The following is a 25,638-nucleotide window of genomic DNA, read 5'->3' on the forward strand; positions in this document are numbered from 1 at the left end:
TCCTTTGACTGTACTATGATACTCTGGGTTAAATAAATCTACTAAGGACTGGAAATTCCTTGTTGTATAGGTTATAAGGGACTTAATCCGGGCTTTTCAGTGTGTCCTAGTACTGTCTGATCTATAAGGGATAAAAGGCGTTGGCTGGGTCTGTTTTAAGTGTGATGGAATTGGATACTTAATAAAAAGAACTTTATGGAGAAAGACCAACATCTGGAAATTAATTGAAAAACGAAATATGAAAAGTAATTGAAAACAAGTGATTACAGGTACCTGCAATTCAAAAGTTGAATGTGAACAAGGAAATTAGGTTTCCCTCCTAATTGTGTGAACACACATCTTTATGCTGTAAAGATGCCCTCACATGGATTATACTAGAACCTTCCATGACTCATTATCATTACAGACACAAACTTTGCCTACTCCAGCATGGTTATATTACTTTTCTATTGGGACAGGAGAAGTTTCATCCTGGACACTTCAGTAGTCAAACTTTTATAACATCACACTTCTTTTCCCTTCAGGTACTGCATTTCTGCTAATGGTATGGCCCATCGTTGTACGATTTCTGCATGGTTGTGGGTTTTTGTATTGCCTGTTTCACAGGCTACTTACGCCTATGTTCTGTGTTCCACGTCGCCAGTCAATGCAATAACCAAATGTGAAATATTCACGAAGACAAAATCTTAAGGGCATTTTCAGGACGTAGTTTCCTAGCTGAATAAAAGGCCTATGCCTTTCTGTAGGGTTTTACATTACCAATTTTTATTTACACTAAAAAGTTGACAAGCACAGAAAATGATGGAATCTTCATGGTTTACTGTTAAAGATTTTATTCTACAACTGCAAACTTGTTTTCCTCCAGAGTTCCCATCCAGCTCAGCCGCTAGTCTGCTTAGCTTGGAGTCTCTTGTCTCTTTCCTCAGCGATGGTAAGACGGATGCCCTTGCCACGGGGGAGGGAGATCCAGGGCTTGTTACCCTAAAGCACAATTTCAAAACAAAGTTATATAAAGATCAGGTAATATCATTCCAGCAGTTACCTGAAGACACATTTAATATACAAGACCAGAGAAGAGCACAATCAACCCACAAATGCTACCCCAGCAACCAAACGACAGATAAAAAAAATAGACTGAAAGAACCACAATATTGCTAAGCAGCAGACTAGAGCTTTCTTAACCCAAACAGAACGGAGTTGGGCAGTGGCGGGCAGACCTACTACGAAGGGTGGGCAGCAGAGGCTAGGGCAAGCGAATGGATAATAAAGGGTGGGCAGGAGGGGCAAGCGGGGTGGAGGCATGCAGAGGTTGGAACACAGGGGACAGAGAAGCACACAAAGGAGACTGCTGGAATACACGTACACTCAAAGCATGCTTGGAAAAAAAGTAGCACCTGAAAAAGTGAGCAATGAAAGGTCACAGAAATGAGTGCATGCTTCAAAGAATGCAAAACTAAAGACTACGGAAGCTGAATAATAAGAAGCAAGCAATTGAGTGACAATGAAGCCAACCAATGATAAGCAATATCAGTCTCTAAACCCACTTTAACTTAACAAAAGGTCTCGCAATAGAGCACGGTCTTAGGCAAGAATTAAAAAGGCAAGCTTTTACCAAGATATAGAGAAAGGCCACACTTTCCTTGAGCTGCCGCCAGAATTCAGTTGCCAAAAGACAGTCTGACCAGAATGCAGTGCAATCATGTAATGTAGTTTAAAGGACAGGGAGGAAGGTACCACGGATAGATGACTAACACCACAGTGAAACATTTAGATCTATACCACTTTTCAGCAATACGATGCAGGATTTTTAATGTATACCACTTTTCAGCAATACGATGCAGGATTTTTAATGTATAATCAGTACAAGTTACACATTTTATTAATGGGGCTGGATATAAAACATCTGTTACCATGCGAGTTTCTACAACATTAAATTGCTACGAAACTAGACATCTGGGTGAACACAATGAAAATAGCAGTAGAGGTACAGTATTCAACGTGCATTCCTTTTTTGACACAGATTGTGTAAGAAAAACAAATTTTGGGGGTGGGGGATTATTAGAAAAATAAAGGATGTCGGTAGCCCATGGTGGAGTTAATGTCACTGCACAGCAGAAATGTATTTTCTGGCTAGGGAGAATTTGTTGCGATGTTGGTTCACGTGTTACGATCACCCATCTGAGCAAAGAGAAAGTTCTCAAAAGACTTGGAAGGGGACTAATTAGATTCAGCAGTGCATACTTTACTTTTAAGTCCACAGGGAAAATTTACTCATCACATGCATTTCATAGAACTAACTTTTAGTTGCTGAATTAGGGCCCAAGCAAAGCAGCTACTATGGATTTCCTTTTTACTTACCTTGCCGATCACAAAAATGTTTGAAAGTCTGGTGGCAAAGGTATTGCCATTAGAATCCTTCACGTGAACAACATCGAATGAGCCAGGATGCCTCTCTCGGTTGGTGATGATGCCAATTCGCCCCAAGTTAGCTCCACCAATCACCATACACAGGTTACCTAAAATACAAAAAATATTTATTGTATACCAACACGGTATTGCATGTGTAAGCGGTCCAATGAACATTACTAAATTAACACTTTATATTTTTGGTGCTGAAGACTAAAAATAAGTAACATTTAGAACAATTTCTAGGAGGTCTGCTAAAAGTCAGATATACATCAAAGTAATCAATTATTGAATTCAATCAAGTTACCAGGTGAAGGAAACCTCAATTTTCATTTGTTCGTAAATAAAATCTGGTCCCAAATTGCCGTGCCAGAGGCATGATGTAATTTTTTAACAACTGTTATAGACTAGTCCTTGTTGTATCAGTGACATCTAGTGAGGTCTTGCGTTTTTATTTCAATCTCTTCATACTGTGAAATGTCCAACGCTTGCAGTGGATGCCCGAGCAAGCCAGTAGTTTATTACGGTCTTTTAGGCTCATAGCATGTGCTAATATGAGACATAAGATCTTTTCTTCAGGATAGAGCACAGAAAGCATGTACAAGGGGAGACTTGTTTGGAGCTACCAGTTCCATGACGACCGTGGTCATTTTGTTCGACTCTTGAGCATAGTCTCCCAGTGATCAGAACAGTCCGCTTTCCCTCCATAAAAATAAAGCATCTAGCATATTTTGTCTTCAGCCAATCCAATTCATTGTTAATCGTTATCCTTTAGGTTTGGATAATGGATTGACTTTATATGTTAACTAGGGACAATAAGGTCTACTGGCTATTGAACTGCCAGTTTATCCTATTACATCCAAACCTTACCATCTCAAAATGTAAGTAGCCTACATACCACTGCCAATGTCAATGTCTTGCCTGGTAGAAAGGCAAAAGATTCAGTCCTCGATCCACTTGTCTGACACTTAACACCTGAATACCTAGTCATCAACTGCTACCTTTTCCCTTTCAACTAATTATAAGCGCATTTAACAGATCTAGCCACATTGGCCATACCGACTTGGTTTAAAATTATTCCTGGTCATTTCCCATCCAGTGTTCTCGATCAGGTTCGGTTACATCTGCTTTGCAGTGTGGTTTTGAGTTCAGCCTATGCCTACCACGAATGCTCAGTCCCAAATGTTCTCTTTAAATAAAGCAACGGGATGAACGTTCGGATCCCACCTCATGGTCGATCCCAGATTCTGTTGCAAAACCACCCACTCTTCTGAGGCTGCTACCACAACATGCACTCGCAAATCACTACAGGACACAAGAAGTTTGATGCAAAATAAAAATACAATAATGGGTCTTGTAAAATGGAACTAACGCCCAATACACCAAGATACAGAGATGATCTGATTTCTAAAAGCATTTTCCACAAAACGCGATAAAATAAAAACGTTTGTAACAGATTTACCATTATAGCTTTTAACATAATGAAACAATTATTTGAGACACCTGAATAAAACCTCTGCACCTTGCATAATGAGAGATTCAGAGTGGTAGTGTGTAAGGAAAATGGTGAAATATTATAAGTTGCATCCTATTGGAGGAAAATGGACAGTAGGTTGACTGGGGAGGAGTCTCCCAACAAACCTAACTTAATGGTAAGGTTCCAAGGGTTCTGTGCGACGACTAAGGCGGCCCACGGCTGTATGGAAAAGCAACAAACTGCATCGCCTATCATTCTATTCTGTGAGTGGAAAAGGAGCCAAGTCACAAGAGGCAGGAGTTGGGGGGGGGGGGGGAATGGAAGAGGAGAGGGGGCGGGCAAAGGCATCACTGAATGAAGAGGGAGTAAATCTCGAGAAAGGACAGCCTGGAAAGTAGAGGTTAATGTGTGAGGGAACCAAAGCACAAGGTGGGCTAGAGGGGACAGGGGGACAGCACTGACATGAAAGTGGAACAAGGTACAAGACAGACAAGAGTCCGACTTCAGTAAGATGAAAGAAGCAAGTAAAATATCGTAGATGCGTAGGTCACATAAATAGGATAATAGCTGGCACTACTTAGCAAGAAAACAGTCTTGTATGTCGGGAAAACATTCGCAGACGGTTTACACAAAAAAACATAATATCCTCATTCAGTGAGGTCTTCTGGCCAGCCAAGTAAAAGTAACATGAACAACAAATTAAGCTGAGGGGTAAGTTTGCTTCAGGTCCTTAGTTTATTTCCAAAGAGGACTGCAGTCTACCTGTGTCTAAAGGACTACTAGCAGGGGGGTATTATTTTACCTCTATGCAGGCCAAAATTAATATATATAGGACTGGTATTCGTAGGCTCCAGAAAAGCAGCTCAATGAATATCAGTATACACCTGTCCAACTAACGTTTTCCACTAGCCCAAAGGCACACAACACACACGAGGTGGGAGCACAGTGCAGACAAACCACTGCATTTACAATAAACGGACAGTGCACATCTGCTTATACATTTCAACAGAGACCATCCCACTCGGAAAAGGCAGGCATGTGAAAAATAATGCAGGCGACTACCGAGCCTTACCTGTGTCAAACTTGATGAAGTCTGTGACTTTGCCAGTTTCCAAATCAATCTGCACAGTGTCATTCACCTTGATGAGAGGGTCAGGGTAGCGGATGGTGCGGGCATCGTGAGTTACCAGATGGGGGATTCCCTTGGTCCCAACAAATATCTTCCTCACCTTGCACAGTTTGTACTGGGGATGAAAGCAACTGAAGGTCATCCACAAACAGTGTATTGAGTACATGCGCTTTGTTTTATTTTTTTTAACACATTAGGCAACTTGTCTGTTCTTCTATGGGAGTATTTCAATTCGATTCAAAATCTAATAACCCTGTTACATGTTTCTTTTCAATAATACTATGTTCTGAAATCTATACACCTTCTTTGATACAAACGTTCAAATAAATAATAAACTACGCTTGCCCCCATCCAAATAAATCCACCCGACTCTGCTTAGTAGAGCAAACAAGTCTCAGGCTTCTGCCTAAACAGAACACGGGGAAAAGTCATTAGGCTAAACCTACAGCGTATACTAGCAAGAATACTCCACACAAAGTCGCGGAGTACCACACTTTGACAGCTACCAAATAAACCTGGTCTGTCTATGGAGAGATGTTTAACCCCGACAAGAAAAGCCAACTACGCATCTACTGAGCTTCAATGGAAAATAGCAATCTCACACCTCTCCTTCCCTAGTCTTTCCAAAACCCACAGGTTTCAGTGTAACTTCCATTGCTTTCCATCTACAAACCGGTCTCTTCCTTCGACCAGTCTCCTGTCCATCTGCACTGCCCTAGGACATATGCTTTCCCTTAGCCTCTACTTTGGCCTGCCTTGGCATATCAGCCACAGCAATAACTGACGTCAGAGGTTATTACTCAGTTGAATCTTGTTTTAATCAACCCCTGGGCTTCAAAGCCGACAAGCAGGATTCGAAAGATCAGTCTTTCAATTGCTTTTCTGTTGGACTTTTCCTAGTTCCTATTGGTTTTTTTTTCTCAATATCTCTCATGCCCCTTCCTTGGAGTTTCTTTCCACGCCATAAATACCTAATCTGTGAGCATCTACAACCGTACTGAACTGCAACCAATCACAAACACCTAACAATGACCATAAACAGCGCTAGGATCATGCACAGCAGGCGGAAGATAATTAGGTTTGGGGAAGCCATTAAGTTCTCCAGACCTTTAAAGAGCTCACTTCTCACTATGGTGCTGTATCCCAACTGCAGACGTTTTGTAGCCCTAGAGGCTTTTCGAATCTGAATGGGCTATTCTTCGAGCAATTTCGGAAGCAGACAAGGCAAGACACTGAACGCACTACATTCCAGCAGACTGCCAAGGACTCCAGCCTTAGTGCTTCGTTCCACACTAATACCTCACACAATTATAAAACCAGTGACTGATGGCACCTGAAAATAACTTTACAGCAGATTACATTTCCACCCACAAACCAGACCACTTTCACCAGACTCCACATACATTTCAGATTCGTCATTGCGAACTAATTGGTAAAAAAAAAAAAACACCCCTGTAGTAAGCTTCCTTTATCCCCGACCTTAAAAATGCACAGCATTGAAACACATTATAGCAAACCACTACACAGTTTAAAGGCTGCTTGCACAGCCTGTAATCAGCTAAAATGCCGAACACCTATCAAAGCACATGACAGACAATATGTATCAATCAGCTAACTTAAACCTCTGATCATCTACCATCCCAAGTATGAACTCAAATATGGCTTGATGTGAAACAAGGATATATTTAGAGTTCAACTGATACAGGGCGGAAGTCAAAGTAAAGTTGGAAGGTCAATAAGAATAGATCATGAACGCTGGTTTGAAAATCTTCCTAAATGGAAGAACGAACTTTCATCTTCTATGGTGTAGAGGGGTAGTTGTTTCAAAGGAGGCTTACCGTTCTGGATTACAAAAAAACATTTAAGAGCCCATTTAAGAGAACCAAGTAAGACTAGCAGAACAAACCGTACACATTTGAGGGAATGTTAGCATAGACACGAAGTAAAAGGGGTGGAAAATGTAGAGTATGCACTTTACATTTCAATAAGCAACTGTACTCACCTTAGCTTCCTCAGCTGTAATACGGTGAACTGCGAAACGCCCCTTGGTGTCATACACTAGACGGAAGTGCTCTCCAGTCTTCTCTATACTAATGACATCTGAGAAGCAATGGGAAAGGAAGAGAGCAAGCATGTCATTGAACTATAACACAATAATGAGATTCTGAACCATTTTCATTATACAGTTATGGTGAAATGGGGTGTAGTAAATGGTGTGGTTGGGAGATCTCACCATGCAATACTCCACCAACCCCTTTGGGACCAGTCATGTTTAATTTGTTAAACCCTAAGCTCAACCCTGGGTAACTTTGGCTTACACAAATGAAGTGTAAAGCATCTAAAGAGCACCAAAATGATTGAAAGAAATACAGGAGACATCCAACACCAATTTATAAAATTAGTTTAGAATTTTATATAATTGACAAAAAACAAGACGACGCCGGGGGTGGGGTTCCAGAGACATAGAATTTACCAGGTATAGGAAAACACTTTACTTAACCATGAATATGCACTGGTAAATTCAACAAATTTGACACTTAGAAACTTTTCAAGAAAAATGATGGTAAGCATCAATGCGGCTACTTAAGAGTTACTTTAGACAACCAGCTGTGGCAGAGCCCCAAGCCAGGGGGCCCAGCAGGTCCACGGAAACGGTTACAGCATCCAGAAAAGAAGCTTTCAGTTCAGTTCCAAAGTCAGTGGCTCCTTGCCATTGACTTCTATGGAGCGGTCCTGATGCAAGGGATACAAAATGCTGAAGATGCACTGCAGTCGAAGGGTGTCTTCCTGGGGTTACTCCCCGGTCCATGGGGTTGGTGAGGTAATGCTGGCCAAAGGGGTTCACGTCCCTTTAAGTCCTCTCGAGCTTGGCAAGAGTCCAGCAGCCCATACAGTGGTTTTCTTTTTGGCTGCAACTTGCCTTCTGGGCGACCTAGATGCACTCCGACAACTCAAGGTTTAGCAGACTCTGGAGCAACTGGTGAGCAGCAGGAGCAGCGATTCGGGGATACCAACTCGCCCCAGCAAGCTTCTTCAGCTGTTGTGGCCCTGTGCTGAGAACAGGAGGTCAGCCAAATAACCCCCTGCAGTCTCTTGCTTCGGCTGAGCTCACAAGTCAATCTCCACGAACAGCACACAGCAGGGACAGCCATTCTTCCTTTGCTAGCCACCAGGAACAGTCCACATGGGTGCAGCCACAGTCCACATGGGTGCAGCCTTTCTTCGTGTAGCATGGCAGTCCCTTGGTCCTACACTCTAGTCCGCCAAGCCAGGGGTACCCTTTTTTGTGCCCAGTAAATGCCCTCATGGGAGGTTGCGGTCACTAGCAAACGGGCTACCAGGTTGCTTCCCTGCTGAGGACTACTTCCTGTGAAGTGTGGCATCTAGCTACCAAAGAAGGATCTATTCTGCCTACTCAATCATGAAAGTAGAACCACACTTGACATATACAACTCCCAGACCAACCCTGAGGTGGGGGTAACATGCCCCTGAAAAAAAAAAAAAAGTTTGACAACGGGTTTCCCCTCTCTGCCCAGAGGGCCAGCCTGTCTACCTAAACTAAAGATCAACAAGTGAAGTGGAGCTACATTAAGCTCCATGAGCCGTTTGCACAGCGTCATGCCGCCCCTGGCGTGCATGTCAGTTTCGAAGGTATTTTAACCATTTTTCTGTAGTAATCCCGATTTTTGTTCTAGTTTTGTCACTTTTTTTAAGTTAGTTTCATTATCATGTTATTTTATCGAAATCCACGGAACAAATTCATATGCCAATTTTCAGTTTTCTTGTATTCAAACAGTGCCGATCCTGGCCTCTTGAAAGAATATGATTGATGCTGTGTTCATCACAGGCAGTTTTTATTTAAAATAAAACCCAATGCATTTCGGGCCCTTATAGGGCCCTTCTTCGGGGGTCACTACAAATGATAAAAAATTACCATTAGCACCAATGTTTTGCAAGTACATGTATACAGAATTTCATAAATGTTACGCTTTTTCTAAGTCATTTGTTATTACACATATTTCATCTTACTTTGCATATCCTTCCTTATTTAATCTACCCAAAAGGCTCCCTTCCTTGGATTGTAACCGTCACCCACAGTGGCTCTCCATTCCTATATCTCTTGTTGCACTTCCCAGGTGGTCCCAATCACTACGTCTTACTTTCCTGTGCCCTTCCCCCAGCCCTCCTGTTATCTGTGAAACATCCCTCTCTCAACCCGTGCTGACTACCATATTACCGCTAATGTGCAGGTTTAAAACTTGTAAAACAGGCATATTTTTATCATCTTCAAATATTTTCATGGTGTTAAAGCAGCAGAGTTACTCGTTCACTTTTATATGCTTGTTAAGTCAAACAGCGTGTCTCCTACGCAGCGCTATTCCATACCTGCTGTGATAAAGCTTAAAAGCTGCAGTCCGCTCCTTTCCTCCCCAAGCTGTGATCCCTTGTCTGTTAACACCTGCCTCTTAAATCACACTGCCAAAGGAATTTCCCTCCCAGTCACGTGCACGTTACTAATCCCCACCCCCCTTGTGCCTTTTCATCATTACCAACTGCAAGTCCCAAGATGCATGTCCTTAGTTAAGCGCTATATCTTTTCTTGTTGCATGGTGAATAATCATTTATTAAAAGCAATGTCTCAATTCTGTGTTCTGTATTCACATCACTTCGTGCTTGTTCCATACTGCTTGAGATGAACAGTGTTCTTCCGATGTGTTAGGTGGATTTTTTTGAGTTCTTTTTTCATCTTTCTTTACTTGATCAAATCTTTAAGTGCGGGTGCATTCCTTAAGGGTGGGGCCTTAGTATGAATGTCCAATAGATGAGGGGATGCACACCCATTCTTTTTCATTTTGTGTTCGCAATTGATTCAGCCTTTGTAAAGTTCGCGTGCAGAACGGTTGTTCTGGCCTGCCCCTTTGCCATTTAGAAAGATCAACAAGTGAAGTGGAGCTACATTAAGCTCCATGAGCCGTTTGCACAGCGTCATGCCGCCCCTGGCGTGCATGTCAGTTTCGAAGGTATTTTAACCATTTTTCTGTAGTAATCCCGATTTTTGTTCTAGTTTTGTCACTTTTTTTAAGTTAGTTTCATTATCATGTTATTTTATCGAAATCCACGGAACAAATTCATATGCCAATTTTCAGTTTTCTTGTATTCAAACAGTGCCGATCCTGGCCTCTTGAAAGAATATGATTGATGCTGTGTTCATCACAGGCAGTTTTTATTTAAAATAAAACCCAATGCATTTCGGGCCCTTATAGGGCCCTTCTTCGGGGGTCACTACAAATGATAAAAAATTACCATTAGCACCAATGTTTTGCAAGTACATGTACACAGAATTTCATAAATGTTACGCTTTTTCTAAGTCATTTGTTATTACACATATTTCATCTTACTTTCCATATCCTTCCTTATTTAATCTACCCAAAAGGCTCCCGAAATGCATTGGGTTTTATTTTAAATAAAAACTGCCTGTGATGAACACAGCATCAATCATATTCTTTCAAGAGGCCAGGATCGGCACTGTTTGAATACAAGAAAACTGAAAATTGGCATATGAATTTGTTCCGTGGATTTCGATAAAATAACATGATAATGAAACTAACTTAAAAAAAGTGACAAAACTAGAACAAAAATCGGGATTACTACAGAAAAATGGTTAAAATACCTTAGAAACTGACATGCACGCCAGGGGCGGCATGACGCTGTGCAAACGGCTCATGGAGCTTAATGTAGCTCCACTTCACTTGTTGATCTTTCTAAATGGCAAAGGGGCAGGCCAGAACAACCGTTCTGCACGCGAACTTTACAAAGGCTGAATCAATTGCGAACACAAAATGAAAAAGAATGGGTGTGCATCCCCTCATCTATTGGACATTTCTACCTAAACTAAAGAGCAGCCTCTCTCCCAAGTGTTCGCACTGGTCCTTCAAAGGCAGCTTCCACTTCATAGCTCGCCTTTTGACCCATCACTCGATTGGCTTCCGGGACAGGAAAGGTAACACCTCAACTGCCCCCACCCCCACCCCTCCAACACAGGCATCCATTCTGTTCTTTCCCAGGAGACATTTACAGATCTCCCCAGGAGGGCAGAAAGTTGTCTCAGGGGACAGCCCCATGTGCAAATGTGAACAGGCACAGCAGACGTTGGGCTACAAAGTGGCAAGTTAGTAAAAATTACACAAAGCAGCAAGTCACATTAGTTTCGACTTGGACATCAAGACTAGCTTAATGTAATGAGCTGTTTGAAAACTTAGATCCAACTTTAGTAGCTTGTGTCAGAAGATAGCACAGTTGAGGTGTCCGCTTTTAACCCTGCATTAGTCAATGCGGCTACCTGACATTTTCCACAGTAAAACCAGCAATTGTGTGTTTTTACTGTTTGAAATGTAAAAGTACATGTTCCACTATCTAGTGTGCAGTACACGGTCTTACCTTAGGATTGGACTTGGTCATTGCTTTAACTGGCAAAGTCGAATAGGCAGTTAAAACTTCCCTTCAAGTCTGCAGTGGCACACTGGGAGCCATGTTTTACCTATGTCGCACACAGGGTGGCACAATCAGTGCTGGAGTCCCTGGCGTGACCCTCTAACTTTCCGGTGGGCATCATATTAGGGATGGGACCTACAAGTAATTTAGCTTATACTAACTGGGTACAAGCCATTCAATTACATTCTAAGGCGAGTGCACTGGCAGTAAGATTAGCAGGCCTCAGTGCATTCAAGAGTCGAAAACCCAGCCGCATCAGTCCAAAACTTTGGGGGTTACCATACAAAAGCAGCATTTCCTTACAAAAAGTCATCATCCACCCTACTCTCTAGACCTCAATTAATTCTAGTGCCACAAGATGTCCACCAGTGCAAGGTCATGCCAAATGTTAGAAGCACGCTGTCCAAATCACAACTAAACGGAACTATGCTGCCCTCTGGGCACTAGGCTAGACAATACTTTGTCTACTTGTTGATTGGGCTCTGAGCCCCAACATTGCCTGAAGATCTGGGACCACCCAGAAACTTTGGAATTACCATGGACTACAAACTGTTAATGAATGTCCAAATGGATAAGTTAGCATGATCAAGCTTCATAAATATGAAAACTCTGTGGCGCATTTCTCCCCACCTAGGACTTCCACACAAGGTCCAAGCTACAATCTCTTGTACGGTCTAAACTGGATTACGCCTTTGGCCTCTACCAACGATCATCTTTATCAACTATGAAAAGACTCAACAAATTCAGAACTCTGCTGCCAGACTACCTCAGACATGTAAAGCCACAAGTCCACATGTACCCTGCCTTGAGGGCCCTACATTGCCAACTAGTTGCCCGATCCACCCTCAAGCTGCTTTGTATCACACAAAGAAATACATGGCGTTGGACTACTTTTTATCAGGAATAAAATAATCAAATACATACAAAGAAACCTCCACTTAAAACCTCAGAATACAAGAAAAAAAAATATGGGTGGTACATCTCTCTATTTGAGCAGCCAATCTATGGAATTCATTACCCCCAAACATAAGATCCATGAATAACTATCTTATCTTGTGGAGAAGTGTGGCTCACTGGTTAGAGCAGGCAGACCCTAAAGCAGAGGTCAGACCCGGGACCAGGGTTCGATTCCCGACGCGGCAGGGTGTTGAGCTCAAATGTCCACGGACTCGATAATTCTCGCTTCGGTGCCTGACCTAATCATGGGTTCACACTCTGCAACTCTGGGCATTAAGCTTGCTTAATCTCCACAACGGCCCCCCGCGGCGGGATGCCTGGCTTTCACCTTGGGGATGCCCTGTAGGGGCTATCTCACAGGGAAAAACCATGACGGGTTCCCAAGGCAAGCGCGGAGATACCCCTTCGGGGGTTGATTCTGGCGCTATATAAGAAATATAATAATCTTCAGAAGACTACTCAAGAGTTGGCTCTCTCTACATGACCACAATACTCAGAACAAATGTACAGCATCTGTCTGTATATGTTAAACATGTATATTTTGTTTATATGTATCTAGATAGGTCAATTTTGTACAAATATATACTAATAGTTTAAAAATCTATATTCTTATAGCTCTGCTTAACAAATTTATATATAGTTAGGATCTCGTCATATTAACAACATTACTCCCTCCAACTGCACAAAAATAAACCTTCAACTCTGCAGTGCACTACTGCCTCATCATATACCCCCTCAATATATTCTCTTCTGCCACTCATCCCAAACATCACTGCACTACTAGCTCCTAATAACTTCCTAGGCTTCTTCCTCCTTGGACTCACCGCAAACCTTTTACTACTATGATCTCTTAAATAACACTTTATAGAATTTTTCCTCTTCCAACCTATTAACCCCTTCGCTGCGGCGGCAATTCCGCCGCAGCGCTAGGATGGGGACGGGGGCCGAGCGGCGCTCGGATGCTCGTGACGGAGCCGCTCCGTCACGAGCCTCGGTTGAGCTGTGCTCATAACGGAGCGGTTCCGTAATGGCGCCGCCGCTCAATGGAACGTCCAGCGCAGGCGCGGAATTCGCGCTGAGCGGGCCAGGACGGAACCGCTCCGTCATGCGCACAGCCCAACCGAGGCTCATGACTGAGCGGCTCCGTCATGAGCATGGAAGCAGTTAAATCTAACTAACAGACACATGTCCGGTGCTCAAAGTAACTTATATTTCCCTATACTAATCTATTTTGGGTTCTAGGGTAATTTGCTGCTCACCCAAAAACACTCCAACGCCTCGTCAGGTGTGGTAAGCACTACATTAAAACAATTACAATTCCACCTCCCTGGAGATACCTGCGACTACTCTCCCTTGCTACCCAGTGTCAAATGGGTTGTGCTTGGCGGTCTGGGGCGCCATAGCAGGACAAACACCAGAGGTACACAACTTTAACCATCACTCCTCTCCTCGCTACCTGAGCTGAGGGTTGGCCCTTATATTAAGTGGAAGGGAGTTCCAGAGTTTGCTTGCAGCCGTTGAAAATGCTCTATCGCTTCATTTCTTTTTTGGGGTTTTCGGTACTGCGAGCCACAGTTGGAGATTAACGCCAACTGAACTTTGTTTTTTAATCTTGTTGGATATGGAAGATAAAGCGACTTGTGTACCATGCAGAGTGATTTAAAGCCAATGCACTTAATAGGGAGCCAGTGTCAGGTTTCTAGTCCCTTCCCAGCGAACTACCTTATGGGAATGTCCAAAAAAAAGTCTCGCCAATGCATACTGCACCACCTGGAGTTTATACTGCGTGTTTTTGTTCGAATCCAGGTATAGCAAGTTACAGTAGTCATGTCTGGACATTACAAGGGCAAGAGCCATTTGCTTACATGCCAGCCGCTGGATGAAAGGAAAGATTTTAAGCATCCTTATGATCCAGGTGCAGGATAAATATATATAAAAAATAATATAATATATATTTTTTTTTAGAAGACGCCTGATAGCTTGCTTCCAACTAAGAGGATCGATCTGGATAAAACGCATCCTAAACGCCTCCGCCCGACTGATCGTCAATGTCCCCCGCCACATCAACCCCTATGAGAGACCTACACTGGCTCCCTGTCGACAAGAGGATCACCTTCAAACTACTCACCCACGCACACAAAGCACTCCACAACGCCGGACCTGCCTACCTAAACAGCAGACTGATTCTACACCCCCACCCGCCCGCCAGCCTCGCCCTCGCCGCTGTCCCCAACGAACAACCTCCGGCAGCAGATCCTTCTACCTCGCCGCCAAGACCTGGAACACCCTCCCTACCCACCTACAGCAGACCCAAGACCTACTCTCCTTCAGAAGACTCAACACCTGGCTCTTCGAGCAGTAGCGCCCCCCCCCCCCGCCTTGAGACCTTAACGGGTAAGTAGCGCGCTTTACAAGTGACTGATCGATTGTAAACTAATGAATAATGTGATCCAATCAAAGTGGATCGGCTGTAATGTTGCCCGCCATATGAAGAACTGCTGGAGGGCATGCTTCTAGAGGTGATCCTGAATAGGTTTTCATGAGATATTGTACAGCCAGCTTGGGCGAGAGAGTAAAGACGGAGAGACCTTTGGTCTCTAGGGTAGAATCAGATGCCATCCCTTGTTCCGTTTTAGTGGGTCAGCTGGAGGCCACTGAGTGGCTGGGCAACATAAGGTCAGGGTCGAAACCTGTGTAAGTATCCTTGATTTTAGAGTGGAAAAAGATTGCTTGCTGGTTACACCAAATGCTTGTGAAGTCTCTGGCTCCGCTATAGTTCGAGAGGCCGAAAAAGCAGGTGTACTAGCCTAAAAAGTTCTTTCGCGGAAGATGAATTGTCAATTTTATGGGTGCAATATTTAGACTTTTCTTTCATTAAAGCTAGTTTGTATTCCTTAATTCTTATTTTATATAGAATTCTTTCTTGATCTTCTACTTGTCCTCCAGGCCCCCTCAGAACAGTGGCAAGCGTGTTTGAGCATCCCAAGTCTCATTGTACCAGGGAGCAGATGGCGAGCGCTTTTTACGGATATTTGCCTTCAAGGGGTCCACTTTATTTGCTGCGGTTTCCAGCCATGTCGCAAAGGCCTCTGCCCCACCATCAGAATCCTCTTTTATTACACAGGGTATACTATTTAAAGTAGTGGAGTGTGTGTCCAGAGGGTGTTTAGTTCTATTACTAGATGCTGAGGGGGATAGGAGATCAAAGGCAACTGTGCTATGGTTGGACCAGCAGATAGGGATCGTTTTTTGATAACTAACTAGTATCATTGGTGAAAATTCCTTCCAGAGTGTGGCCCGCCTTTTGAGTGGGAGCAGATACTAGTTGCAACAGACCAAGATTAGCAAGCAACTTTAAGAGGGAGCTACTATCTAGGTTGTCGGTCTCTTCTAGATAAAAATTATAGTCACCCAGAACATTCAACTGATTATCCGCTAGGAACGGCTCTAAAAGGAGTTTAAGTTCCTTGAGAAACTTTGGTCTAGGACCTGGGGTCTATAAATCAGCAGGCCCCCAAATGAGCAGGTGGCCAAGGTAATAAGTCGAAAGTTCAGAGAAACTTTATTGAAAGAATATGAAATAAGCTTACAAAATAAGACAAAGAAAATAACAAGCAAAAGTATACATCAAGATAAGTAAAGGCATTAATACGTTATAAAAAGAAACATCAGAAATGGAGAATAAATATAAGCAAAACTGGCAACTGGTAAGATATAAGGAAGGTAATAAGTTTAGAATGAAGTGTTTCACAGGATTGTAAATTGAAGCCTGAGTCTATCAAACATTTAAACTGCGATTTAAAAACCAATCGCCAGGCCCCCTTCCTGTCTACCGTCTGAATATAGTAATTAGCCAGGATAGCATCAACTAGATTGGGCCCTTGGGATAGGTTAGCCCAAAATGCAATGAATAAGACTCAGTCTGGTTCAGCTTCCACTAGAAAGATAGGTTATTAAACGTAAGTTGGGGTTTGCGAAGACAATTAAACTAAGTGAGCTCCAGTCCCTCACTACAAACTCATCTCAACTGTCACAAGGCTGGATCATACTTGCTTCCCAATTTCATAAACACAGCTCATCCCTAAAATAAAATATCCAATCGTCTTGCACAGCATCTGATTTTTTCAGTTCACAGACTCTTCTCTTAAGTTCTCCTCTGGCTTCTCTTTTCGAGTACTACCCTGCATCTGGCACCTACTCTGTGCTTCAAATCTGCACAAGTAATTCCTCTTAATAAAAAAAATTAAATAAAAAAAAAATCCATAAGAGCCCTCCCTCTTCAACATCTCAACTCCCCCTTTCCACCCAGATCACAAACTTGATTAAAAAAAAAAAGCTTAAAAAGATCTTATTCAGTATCTGTCTTTGAACAACTTTCCTAATCATGTTTCCTCAATCATTTAAGCACACCTCTTTGAGTAGGACTCACAGGCAATCATTGTAGGAGAGTAGGGTCTGCAATCCTATGATCACCCAGATTTTTTGCTTTTGTTTCACTGGTTTACGACTTTCTCTGGCTGTGGGCCTGCTAATCAGACCCACAGCCTGGCTGTTCTCTCTCTAAATTACAACATGTACCCTAGGTGCATTTACCAATTGGTACTGGGCCACCTTATCAGACCCTGTAACTCAGGGCATAGGTGTACCCAGGGCTGACAGGGGCTGCAGCATGTATTATGCCACCCCTGGCTGGCCTCCTAAATTTGACACAACTGGCTGCATGACAGCTGGGGCAAAGTCGTGTAATCACCCTTTGCTGTAGGTGTAGTACACCTATACCTAACCCTAAAATGGACACACAGATTCCTATCAGTCACTCCTATGGCAGGCCTTGACAATCCTGAAGGCAGAGTGCTTGGAATCGTGTGAGATGGTGCTCTGGCATGAGCTGAGCCTGTCTGCAGCTGGCGGAACCAAGTCCTAATAGCTGTTCCATGATATTGCATACCATATACTCTTAAGTGCATTATAATCCTCGCGGTTAAATGCTAACTTTGGTATTGCTTTATCAAAACATGTCGAGTAAGGTGTCATACGAATTGGAATACTAACCCCTCGCCAATTCTGGCGACGGGGTTAGCATTCCACCCTTCTAGAGGGACACGACATGTATGTAACTGTGAACCCCGGTTAAAGTTAACTAAAGCCTCAGCTCCACAAAATGGATGCTGCCACCACAGACACGAGTCTGACCCCCTGTAGCTGGGAGTCCTTCCAGCGAGGGGAGCCTGGACAAAGGGTTTCCTGTCAGGGGCGGTGCTAGCACCGTCCCAGACATGGTTTTGTGTATCCTGGGTAGGCAGGGCTTTTCAGGAAGGTGACTGCTGAGTGGCACCCCGGTGCTCACTACGCATAGGCCGGTCTGAACCAGTTCCAGGGGCACACCAGCCTCTGGCCTGGGGAAGTCCGGCATGGCAGAGGGGTGTAACCACCCCCCTCCTAGTCCCACCCATAGGCAGGACCTAGTCACCGGGTCAGCCCCCTTTTTTAGTATAAAGATGGGAGCGGGCCCCCTGTTCAAATTAGATCATCTTTGGAATCAAGACACGACTTTCTTCGAAAGGACTTCAAGATTTCTTCTTCAAGATTCTCCCTTGTGGCTAAGGATTAGTCACCCTGCATCAAGCGGGCACCATCCTAAGAACACTGCGGTCTGCTGCAAGTCCTTTTTCACTAATCCGACGACCCAGCTCGACGAGACCCAGCTTCCCTGGCACCTCTGACCTCTACAGCAAAGCTGAGAACCGTGAGTGCGACGAGACCTCGAGGGACCGACGATCGCCAAGACTGCACGACTTCTTTGTAACAAGCCCACCGAGTCTTCCACTGGTGAGTGCTTTGGGGTCCGAGAAGCCCCAACCCTGAGCAGCTCCAGCACCGAAGATCAGCCCTCCAGCATCTCCACGATCTGTGTGGGGCCCTTCTGCTTTTGCGTGCTCACCGCGCTGTGTGGCTACTAGCCAGCTGGCTTGTGGCCTTCTACACGACGCCCGACGACATCACTGCTGCTGGTCTGGTTGCTCCAGACTGGCCCTTGCTTCCTTCTTCAAGAGAGGCACCCCGGACCCTCCTGGTCCACTCCAGACGCCATTTTAGGTCCACCGCGTGGGCTTGAATTTGCCAAGGCTTTGTTGCCCAATCCTGGGTCCAGCGACGCCGACAGCTTCAATCTTCGTGGGACAGCTCGCTCCTCCTTCCTGGTCACCGACAACGCCTCCTGGTCCGTGAGATCTTCGAGCACAGCGTCACCCACTCACCTAGTCGAGGTGGCTACCATCCGGTGCCCTCCTGGTGCCCACTGACTACTGGCTAGTAGTCTCGAACTTGGTCCCCTCTGCTTTCAGGTGTCATCTTCCATCGATCCAGGCTTGGATCCACCGAACTTTCTTCACTGGTCGCCTGCCAGCAACTTCTTTCTTCCAGGCTCCTGGTCCGCCTACGAGGATTCCCGACGTCTTTTGAGACCTATGCAGCTGCAGCCCCTGGGCTAGGTAACTTCGGCATTTCGGTGCCCCAGCATAGCCTCACTATCCAAGGGTCAGAATCCACTTTCGTTTTCCTCCTACCAGGTCGGGTTCGCCCGAGAACACTAACTTTGTCTTCACTAGCTACCATAGACTTTGTCCCGCATCACGCGTGAGAGTGCACACTCTGCACCCGAGTCCCCTGGGTCTCCTAGAAGTAATCTGAAGATTCTATAGTCAAGATCTAGCGATTCCAAAGCCTATTAGTACTGTACTTACCTGCTAGTAATTTCGCATTCCACTTTCAGAGTATATGGTTTTCTGTGCCCCTCGGGCATTTGTATATACTGTGCTAACTTAAGTATTTTCGTAAGAGTTTTGTTTTGTGCTTAGTACCCTGTCCTCAAAGAGTACAGGGCTGTTGTGAATCTTAACACCTTGGCTGCTAAGGGTTTTCCCGCTGGGTGCTGGCTCTCATTTTTTCCCATTGTTCATGACAAGGTCAGCTCGTCATAAGCACAGCGCAGGTAACACCCATGACGAGCTGACCTTGTCATTAGCATGGAAGGGGTTAATAAATAACTTGTTTATTTTCATAACACTTGTGTGGTGTCCTTTCACTTGGTGTTCAAGGGGTATATGTGTGGTAAACAGCTGGCTTAACACGCCCTCTCGAGTCTTTAGCCTTAGACTGCTCGTATCCACGCTACTAGGATAGCTGGTCTATAAGGTTGACTTACAACCAATCATCAATAAGGGTTGCTGGACTGATACATAGTGTTCACTAGAATAGTGAGCACTGCATATTAGGCCACCTTCTCACAATCATCTGTTACCACAGCCCATCACAAGCAACTATCATACATCCTTACACGACATTTTACCACATTTCAACCAGTACATGGTCACAATTATGTGCTTCCCTTCGAATTCTGGCTTTCCTGAAGTCTTCTTGAATTCTTCAAACTCCAACCACTGCTCTAGCAGTAATCTCTCAGGGTTTGTGTCTGGGTCACGCCTAGTTGCGCTACACACCATTCTCATAGGCGACATCTTAACTTTTAAATACTCTATGCTAACAAATCTTTATTTGGAAACTCCCACCCCTCCTGCGCTCATGCAAAACAGACCAACACAACTACGAATCACGGCATCGCACTGTGAGCATTCAATCTAACCTCTTCCAAAACGAAGCTCATTCTTTTATGTGTGCCTATTGTTTCCCATTAACTTGTCATCAGACACACGATACCAAGTATTGAATTTATGAATCACAGTACAGAAACACTTCTAGCCGCCACAGATATCTATATGAACCTTGGCATAGACACAGCAGCCCTTAGTCTCTCAGAACTCTGCAGCATTTATTAGTCTCACACCATGGCCATCCAAGGATCGACACTCTGCTGAATCGGCTCCTTCTTAATAGATAGAACATGAGCTGTCATCCTGGCACCTTAGTTTCCAGAAAGCCACAAAATCTACTGAGTGCCTCAAAGTTTATCGTTCAGCCCCAACCTTTTTAATACATGATCCCTCTGATGTACGTCACCCACACACATCAACATTCTCCGCTACAACTATGACATGCATCAAAATCTCTCCCTCTCGGACAAGTCTCCCAAAACTACAAACATGCTCATGGTCTGCAAAACTGAAGACGTTAACTGGATAAAAGCCAACACCAAGCTCTACACAACAAGACTGGAGTTGTTCTCTTCAGCGAGATCAACTCACAATAGGATCCCAAAAGGTGTCCAGTAGAACTCAGGCCCACGCCCAGCACCCACACCAGGAACCTTGGAATAATCACCAACAGCAAACTGAACAACAACACACCAGTCAATGCCATTACTGCATTCTACTTCCACACCCTGGAGATAAGGAGTGAGATCTTCAAATCGCTGCCAAGTAAAACTAGAAGGGCCACTCGCTCTAGTCACCAAGTTTAATTACAGGCACATCCTCTAGGCCAGGATCACAAAGACAGTCACTAGAAGGCTACAAACCACTCAGAACTCTGCAACCAGACTCATCCTCCCCCTCACACACAGAACTCATCACACCACACCTCAGGGAGCTCCACTGGCTCCAGATGCGCAAACATGCTCACTTCAAACTCCTCAAATACATTCAAGGCACTACCCAACTTAGGCTCCCACCTACCTGAACAGTCGCATCTCCTTCCATCAACCACCAAGACACCTCCACTCACACACAGCTCATGCATTAACAGATCAGGAGTACTGGCATTCTCTTTCATCACTCCTTGAGCGTGCAAATGCTCCCACTCCACATCAGAGCCTTCTCCTTTTATCTTAAACTCTGCAAGAAGCTGAAGATCTGCCTTTTTTTACTAACCAACCTACCATAGGCAGGGCTCCGCACACACACATCTGCTCAGAGTAAGGATACCCTTGCAGGCTATAGTGTGCTTTACAAATACACATAGCTGCCTGTCCTTTCACCACATTCCCAACAGCCAAAGCATCAATAACTCACTTGTTTGCACTAAACTGCATTAAGATAAAGCTACCAGTGGGCCTCCCTCATTTTTTTTACCTCACTAGACATGGCCTTAAACTTTGCTACAAGAACGCTATGCAGCCCTTCCCAAGCACACCCCCATTTCTCCCCCCTTTGCCAAAAGGCTAGAGGTGTACAAAATCAGACCATTAAACGATTTACATATTTATTTAAAACTACTGGTAGCTTCAAATACAAGCCCTCAAAATGAGAAAAACTTCAGTGGCTGGAATATCGGCCATTCAGAATTCAGCTGGTACATCCCCCACATTGTAGATGTTTTCAGGAATTTTTCTGGTTGTACGTCCATCCATCTAGGATTGCTGTTATTAACATTTAGCCTGCTGTGTGTTGCTAATTCCTACTAACTGCGCCAATTACCAGTCTAAACTAAGCCTTATAGATTAGCCAACCTCACGCCATCGAAAATAACTGCTGGCAACATTGTACTTTATAAAATGCATCCAATTTGCTAAGTAAACAAAGCATAAGGCCTAAAAGACAACCCAGTGTGCCTAGCAGTGTTAGATAAGATGCTCACCTGCGAACTCCACAGCAAGAGGGGACATCCCATGGTAGCATTATGTTCAGATTGTGTATTAGCATGTTTTTGTGATCACACACAGTAACTGCCTCCAACCTTACCCCGAAACCCTCCCTATCAACAGACCCCTCCACCACCGAGCCAACTGCAACAGATGTTTGAGAAACGTCGCTGACTGGATGAAGGACAACTGTCTTAAACTTACAGACAAGACAGAAGTCCTCTTTGGGAACACCTCACCATGGTAAGACGCATGTTGGCTCACCCCAACAGAACATGCCTGCAACGGTGGCATAATCCTAGACAGAAACAGGTCACCACAGTGTCCACCTGCTACCACACCCCAAGTATGCTCCAAAAGATCTTCAGATGGCTCCGAGTCAACACCAGAAGGACCATCACCCAAGCCCTTGTCACCAACAGACTGGACTATGGGAACACACTACGAAGGAACCACGGCTCACCTCTTGAAGAGACGACTATAGACAAAACCTAACTCAGAGGGAAGACTCTGCCTCCCCCGAAGGACCCACATCACACCCCACCCCAGAAACCTACAAAGACTCCCGATCCCGAAGAGACACCAGTTCAAGACGCTGACCTATGCATACAAGCACTACCCCACACAGGAGGTGAATACATCAAACTCCCGACTTTCCACCACCCGACAAAACACCCATGATCATGCAGACCCCCCAGGGATCCTCCAAACACAGCAGTGGACGTTCTTCTTGCACCTAGCAGCCAAGGCTTGGAACAACCTCCCCCTACACCTCAGGACTGAACCTTTGATCCAGCAATTCAGAAAAGACCTCAAGATCTGGATGTTTAAATTAAACCATCGCTCAGCAGCCAGCCTCTCCAGCACCTTGAGACCCTCACGGGTGATCCGCTGCGCTATATAAATGATTGATTGAAATGGTATAGAGAAGTGATGATAAAGTGGAATGATGATAAATCTCATTGTGGATAAATAGTTTGTTTTTGCAATAATTGTCAGCTGCAATGCAATGTTAATGGCTAAGGAGTCAGGATAGAAGGCGACCACTATACATCCTAAGCCCAGAACCAATTTTACTGTCGAGTCGCCTATGAGCTAGCTACTTTTGTATTTCAGTGGATTTTAACAGTGAAGTTCACACTCACCCATAAACCCAGCTGGGTAAGTGATGTCAGTTCGGACCTTCCCGTCAATCCGGATGAACCGCTGCATGCAAATCTTTTTGACTTCATCTCCAGTTAAGGCATACTTCAGTCGGTTCCTGAGAAAGATAATCAAGGGCAGGCACTCCCTTAATTTGTGGGGACCAGTTGACGGACGGGGAGCCTTAAAAAGAAAAAATACGATTAACTACACAGGGCCGGTACTTTAAAAACGCAACAAATATGTTAATATAGCGTAGGCAGACATGAAACTTATATTGGAAAGCAGTCTTTTTGCTGATATTGTTGAAGTGGTTCAGGCACATTCATCAAGTACAATAAGCTGTTTGTGTGACTGCATGTGGCTAAATGTGTGTCTTCTAAAAGAACCATGGCAGAATGCCGCGCTTGAAAAAACAGTATGTTAATCTATAAGTAAAACTGCATAAAACAACGAGTTACTTACAAAAACACCCGTCAGTTTATCGAGCATCCAGTGCTTAGGAGCGGCCACGCGCTTCAAATGCTTCTTGGGTCCTCGAGCCTGAAAGAAACAGGTGCGTTAAAGGTAACCTGTATTACAAGTCAGCTTTAAAATCGTCTGCAAGTTTGATAATGGTTAAAAATCATAATTAGCAACAATTAACCAAGAAAGGGCGAACACATTTGTTGCAAGCATGCATCTTCGAGAAAAACTGCATCAGTCAGAATTCGAATGCTAAAATTGCATTTATTCCAAAACAGACAAATGTTTTCAACGAGACGACCGATCAGAATAACCTCAGCTACACAAAAAGACTACATGCATTGATCTTCAATGGAAAGCATTCTCAAGCCAGCAAATACACCTAGAGGTATTAGCTTTTAACAATTATTCGGACATAGGGCCAAAGTGGTTCTCACACATGCAGATCCATGCCCTGGTTTTATAGCGAAGAAACACTTATGTGGAAAATTAACTTGAATTAATTATGTTGTAAGCCAGTGGGCTTAAGTGCCATCATATTTTTTTCCCTTTTCTCTTGCACACCTTTCTAACAGGTAGGATGCTGCAATTTGCATATGTTAAAGTATAGCAAGGGTCTACATTAGTAACTTGAAATACTGTGTCTTGGAAGTACGAGAACACGATACCTTTCAAAGGCAGGTACAATAAACGGGACACGGTCATGCTTTTGCCTAATAGGACCATTAGAAAACTACTCAATGTCACCTGCCACAAGGTTCCACAATATGCAGCATCCTCGTAAGTGCCACGCCGTTCATCGCCTATTTACAACAAGCTATTCCAAACAGGTCAGTATTGTTTTGAGTGAGTGGAGAGACAAAAAGGGCATCACATGCACAAAACATCAAGTCAATGTTTAGAATTGAGAACGCAAGACTAAAGAGGGTCAGCCAGGGTGTTCTATACAAAAAAACGTCTGCCCTTTCAATTATACGTATCACTGTTGCTGTTCCAGATTTGATCTCAGTCATTTTGGTAAAGTGGTGCTGTTTCACGTGCTCTTATATGCATTTCTGAATCAGCTCCGAAAAGTCTCTAACGAGTGCAAAGACGGCATGGCGTGCTCTTTTCTGTAGTTCTACTACTTGAATCGTCATCCTGCAGTTAAACGCTTGGAGGACAACTCCATACGCCATGCAAAAGTTAGTAAAAAGGAGTGTTACAGAAGTACGCTCTTAAGTACTCCAAAATGCCTCGTGTTTTGAATGGGAGGATGCCACGAGAAACCAGAGTATTGCACTTATACGAACTCACTTCCGTTGTGTCCAACCTGGGTTGGACCCAAGACGGACAATGTAGGTGTGAAGAGGCCAGCACGATTGGTTAAGTCATTTTCAAGTTGACCCGTGCCTGGTGTGAAAAGGCAACTAGTTTTATACCCTTGCACTCTGGCGCGTTTATCAAAGCGAAACTGCAATTCCCAAACGAGGAAAATAATAATCAGAAGCTGCAATGGCACACTGGGCTTTCTGCATTTGTCACTCACTCACATGCACCGGAACAAACTGCTGTCGCTTCCTACATACTGGCTATGAGCCGCTTGAACCCATGCTCTTCGGCACATCAGTGGCAAGTACGTCCCTCGCAATTTTGGGGCGGTTCACTACCCTGGGGCATGCACATTGCGAGCAAGCAGGCGACAACCACGCCTGACGGAGGAGAAGGCGGCGGAGGATAACCCATAACCGGTCTCGATCCGTACTGGTCCCAATAGCACCCGAGCACTGCCCTCCAAAGTTCGGACTCTAACGTCCCTCTCCGACCAAATATTGCACATAGATCGGCGGCGGGGGACTCCACTACTTTCTCTCGTCAGCCCCGGCCGGTCAAAACACAATCTGCGTCGCTCCAAGGACAGGATGGACTTAGATTAAAACAGCGTTTCAAAGCACAAACGCGACGTATCCTTCTCACCATGGCTGCGTCTACAGGGAAAAGGGCCCCCTCCTTCCGGTACGCTGCTGATAACGCTCCCCGGCCTACGGCAAGCCG

General features: G+C 44.3%; 1 protein-coding gene across 1 annotated transcript; it reads right to left on the reverse strand.

Annotated features, from left to right (window-relative positions):
- Positions 1-816: 816 nt before the first annotated feature.
- On the reverse strand, positions 817-25,638 carry RPS4X (ribosomal protein S4 X-linked). Its single transcript, XM_086942005.1, has 7 exons — positions 25,561-25,638; positions 23,605-23,682; positions 23,142-23,322; positions 7,015-7,112; positions 4,956-5,127; positions 2,359-2,516; positions 817-981 (listed from the first exon to the last, which is right to left on the reverse strand). Exons 1-7 carry the CDS (start codon positions 25,561-25,563, stop codon positions 880-882), a joined length of 792 nt encoding a protein of 263 aa, XP_086798131.1. The 5' UTR covers positions 25,564-25,638; the 3' UTR covers positions 817-879.

Source organism: Lissotriton vulgaris, chromosome 10 (assembly GCF_964263255.1).
Source record: "Lissotriton vulgaris chromosome 10, aLisVul1.2, whole genome shotgun sequence".
Taxonomy (NCBI): Eukaryota; Metazoa; Chordata; class Amphibia; order Caudata; family Salamandridae; genus Lissotriton; species Lissotriton vulgaris.